Here is a 4,864-nt window from a genome sequence, read left to right as displayed (position 1 = left end):
ATTAGGAGGGAGACCCTCTCAGTTCTGCATTTGGGACCATGTACTTCCGCCTTCACCGGCACGTCCCACTAAGCTATGTGGGTTGCCATGGAGGACCATCTGCGAGGATGGAAGATACCACATCTAACCAGCACAGAGAAGGGCTCTACCACATTCATGGGAATTAAATCTATCCAGCTTATGCAAGCAGATTTTTTCCAAGGATATAACTTAGCCAAATCCGGGCAATTTTTATTAAAAACTTTTCCCCTGCCAAATTTCAGGTCCTTTCTCCAAAACATGGAAGGACTAGAGCTTTTTAATGAAAAAGTTATTAAAAAATAAAACAAAACTAGAAATAATAACATGGTTTTCTCTCAGTTGTTCTCCAAAAAGTTGTTCTGTTGTTCTCAGAACTGGCTGAACCAGTTCAGCCTGATTTATTTATTTTGGAAAGAGTCAGCTGAGGCAAACTTTCAGCATGGGAAATTTCGGCCCAACTGGTTAGCCCTTCTCAGAGTTTGGCAAAGTTTAATGCAAGTGAAAATTGTCTTATACTGCGAAGTCAAAGACAAGATTACTTATCAGCAGTGCTCCTTGCTTAGTATAGAAAAATACTGTGTATATTAACTGTCTGGTTTGGGTTTTTTTAATGTTTCAGATTCTTTGAGTATATATTGCTCTATAAAGATGCAGTGATGTTTCAGATCGAACAAGTTACAAAGCTTTGCTCGAAGATTGCTCTGACAGAGCCATGGGATCCATATGATATTCCTGCCAATTCAACTTATGAAGATCAGTACTACATCGGGGGACCTGGAGATGAAATTATGGTACAGGAATGGTCTGACAGAAAACCAGCCAGGAAATGTATGTGCATGCTTTTGTTTCGTCTTCATAATAATCATCGTCTCTGCTACCCAGGGAAAAACAAAATTGTTCATGTTTTGCCCCAGCCTTCCATATTTCTATAAAGTTTGCTGGAAGAAATAATAAATACACCCCATGCACAGCATATAATTTTATTATCAATGCATTTTATTAAGAAAATCATATCTCAGCAGGATCAAATATGCTCAAGGGACTTGATTGCTTTTAAGTCTATGTCATACAGATTTTGGCATGGAACAGCATCATTTTGCATCTGAATCCAGCAGCCTGTATCCAAAATTTACCTAGAGAAGAATTGGCAATATAATTAGGGCCATGTTCAAACTAGCATGTATCATATTTCTCTTAAAAGAGACAAAGCAGGTGTTGGTGTGTGTCTACACAATGCTATCGATTGTTACAGAATACATCCAGTGCATGGTTCTGCAGCAGTGGACATCATTAATGTGCAGCTAACCTTTGTAGTCAGTGCAGTAGTAAGACACGTCTGCTCACGAGGCTTAATTCTGCACTTGGCAGCCCAACACCTGCATCATAAAAGAATTTTCTAAGATACAGTATTCAGGGCTGAATTTTCCAAGGTACAGTATGTCAGGTTTTGGATGCACAGCAATTGATAGCACATCGGCTTCAATTTTGTCCATGGTTTACTGATGACCCAGGCAACTATAAGCATAACTCTAAAACCCCCATGAAATTTATGGCATTATTCAGCTAACACAATACTTACAGTTACAGACACCCAATATATAGGCTGAGCACCCAATATGAACCTGAGCATTTAGCAGAGGAAAACACTTCTTTCTTAAATAAAAGTAGAAAGAATGAGGTAGAAAATGAAGAATAAAATCGTTAGACCTCTGTAACTAGGTCAGTAATGCCTCTCATATTCTACAACAGGCAAATTATCACTCACTCCAAGAATTTTGTTTTTCAGATCCAGTATTTTTGGAACTTTTATGGAACTAAATATCCAGATACCTTCAGTTAATGATGTGTGATTCTTAGCCTGTAGTATTTTGACTCTCTGGTGCTTTTCTATATGTTCATTCAGAAAAGTAATGTCTTAAGCTTGTCTACCCATCCACCTTTCAGCTAATTTTCAGTTGGATTCTAGAAGTTGTAATTCTATTAAAACTGTGAAGGTTTCACTGCAGATACAGACTGCCTTGATAGCATTATATTTTACCTTATTTTTTAATTCAAAATTCTGATAAAAGATGTTCTGCAGAAAAGCATTCCTCATTTCGGGATACTTAGACCCAAACTCATTGAGGTCAGAATAGTTTGGGTATAGTAGGATGCCTTGGAGTGATATGTTCAACCATTGCTCAGGTGCTACCTTTTTTTTTAGGTACTGTAATGTGCATTTCCTGTCAACAGCTTATCAGTTTCCAATAATGTGATTGTGGTGCAGCATATCACACAATACTGGAAAGACAGAAAGAAAGTATGTTTGATAGCTGCCAAGTAGGATAAAATAAGCCACCTTGAGACTGGAAAAAATCCATAATCAGCATTACTCAGAGGAACTGATTTATAATCACAGTAGGTAATTTTGTATTTTCACCTCAAGAATTTCTACTCTCAGGAGTTCTGAAATACATGAAGCAACTGGATGAAAGGGTGTTATAATGGAAGGGATAAATAAAGATCACAGAAGAGATATGTGGGTTAAATAAAAAAAAAATAAAGTGAGGTTTTAAAAGTGAAGAGTGCTCAAAGGAAACCACCTTGATGGTATTGACTGCAGAAATAGATTAGTGGTGAAAGTAGAAGTGATGCAGAGGATAATGTGGAAAGAGAGTGAGAGAACACCTCAGAGATAAGCACATCATGGAATTTAACTGAAGTTAAGAAAACGGACAGACTTGCTACATCACATACTTGGAGATGAGCATTGAGTGTAGTCTTGAAATAATTAATGAACCAGTAGAGGCACTGGAGTTGTGTTTGGGAATGTTCCTTTTTTTCCAAGACAAACCCTCTGTGCCTGAGACATTAAGATGGAAAAAAATTAAGCAAGGTCATGGGTTTTTGGATTAAAAATGTGAGCATCATCAGTGTAAGAATGGCAGTTAAGATTTTAGAGGTCTAAAAGCTGTGGAAGCAAGATGCTATGGCTGTCCGTTCTGGTGCAGAGGACTCCCCAACACAGCGGAGGACAAGTGCTTCCTTGGGTAGGTGAGCACAGAACTTCTTGTGCACAGGAAGGAATTGGAAATCCCACATAGTTGGGGGGACTAAGTATTTGAAAGTATCAGAGGTGGTGTTGAGGGACAGCATTGTGAAATGAACCGCAGGTTTTCAGTAATCGCATCTTGCAAGTTGTCAGGAACCAAGTGTAAGGTGAAATGTCCCCGTGCTACCCAAGCTGATGGCACCAGTATTTGCCTTCTGGGAAAACTGAGCGTTTTATTGTTTTACTGGTGAAGTGAGGAAGTGCTGACAAGAAAGTCGCATGAGACATGAGAGAAGTCAGACTTGTGCAGAACATCAACTAAATTTGGGACTATGACAAAAAACATCATTCCTTCAGTAAAAATATACTTGAAAGACATACCGGTGCCAAGATGGTAGCATGATTTGAAATGTGCTGGGGTCCAACATGTTCAGGTTTAAGATCATTGTGGTGTCCAAATTCTACCAGTTTTATGGCCTTTCTTGGTGTTGCCATACGTACAGACAGAACTATGGACAGTTCCAGCCTATAGGCTTCCCATTTTTTTGACCGTCATCATCATGACACATTCACTCATTCTTGCCATCTGCTTGGTTACAGTGGAATCCTGGGTCGGCGTTTACACAGTCAAAGACTGTTACCCAGTACAGGAAACCTACACGAAGAACTACAGCGTGACAACCTCCACTCGCTTTTTTGATCTACAGCTTGGCATCGCCGACCCCTCGGTGTTTACTCCACCCAGCACCTGCCAGACAGCCCAGATGAGGAAGATGAAAGATGAATGCTGATTATGGACACTGGCTGCCCCGGGCAAACAAATATTAGCCAAGAGGATGGTTATTAATAGTCAGCTGCTGACGTCTAACCTGATTTTTTTCAAGCTAATAGTTGCTCTTTTGGGAATTCTAAGTTTTCACTTGAAAGAGAACATAAACATTTAATTGAGTAAAATATGTAACACAAAAGATCTCTCTCATCACATTAAACTGTTCAGTGATGCACTTGCAGTATTATACAGTTATCACTGAGATAATATTTATAGATACTATTTATTTAAGCTGTGTCTGATTTTCCTTTTGCAAAGTTTTCTTTATTTATATTTCCAAGAAGACAAAACATAAGCGGACTGTAATAATGGGAACATCGAGAAGGAAAAGCTAGATTTTTTTGTTGTGTTACTTCTGGGGACTTGAGGGAAGGGAAAATATGTCCTGGATAAGACCTCACCCCTAACCGAAAAATACCCCATTTTAAACCATGTACCTTGAAAGTATGGAAACTCATTCACTTGGTTTTGGTTTTCTTTGTGTTTTTTTGTTGGTGGTTTTTTTTTTTCTCTCTCTTTTCTACCCTTCAGGAAGCTGGTAGTCTAATATTTGAGCTGATTTTTTCCTTCTGAAAAGAACCTGCAGGAGCTCTATTCGCGTAATGCTAGCTGACATGCAAACAATACTTTTTTGTTTCTGGAGAGAATGATGTGAAAGAAAGGGAAGGGGTGGAGAATGACATCCCCAAAAAAGTAAGACAAAGTTTTCTTGAATTTACTACACTTTGAAGTGTTCCAATAGGCTTCAAGGAGATATTTTTCAATCATATTTTACTTCAGCACCCACTTTTCAAGGCAATACTAGTTTTAACCTATGCATAGATATTCAGGAGTACTGCACTCTAAATGGTTTTAATACTTTGTAACAATTTTAAAAAGTCTTACTCAGAGTATGAAACCACCTTTATAATTCCAGGTAGAAGTGGAAAAAAGCTGTTCTTTGTGCATAATTAGGAAAGGCTAAATCAGCGTTTATGCAGTGC

At 38.4% G+C, this 4,864-nt stretch overlaps 1 protein-coding gene across 1 annotated transcript; it reads left to right on the top strand.

Moving 5' to 3' along the window:
* Window positions 1-640: 640 nt before the first annotated feature.
* EPDR1 (ependymin related 1) lies at window positions 641-3,928 on the top strand (the record flags this gene model as incomplete). Its single annotated transcript, XM_010160175.1, has 2 exons — window positions 641-849; window positions 3,653-3,928. Coding segments are annotated over 2 exons (400 nt in total), but the record flags the coding sequence as incomplete, so codon positions are not given.
* Window positions 3,929-4,864: the final 936 nt, after the last annotated feature.

Source organism: Eurypyga helias, unplaced genomic scaffold, assembly GCF_000690775.1.
Source record: "Eurypyga helias isolate BGI_N326 unplaced genomic scaffold, ASM69077v1 scaffold6471, whole genome shotgun sequence".
NCBI classification, from domain to species: Eukaryota; Metazoa; Chordata; class Aves; order Eurypygiformes; family Eurypygidae; genus Eurypyga; species Eurypyga helias.
This window is presented reverse-complemented; position numbering and strand designations above follow the sequence as displayed.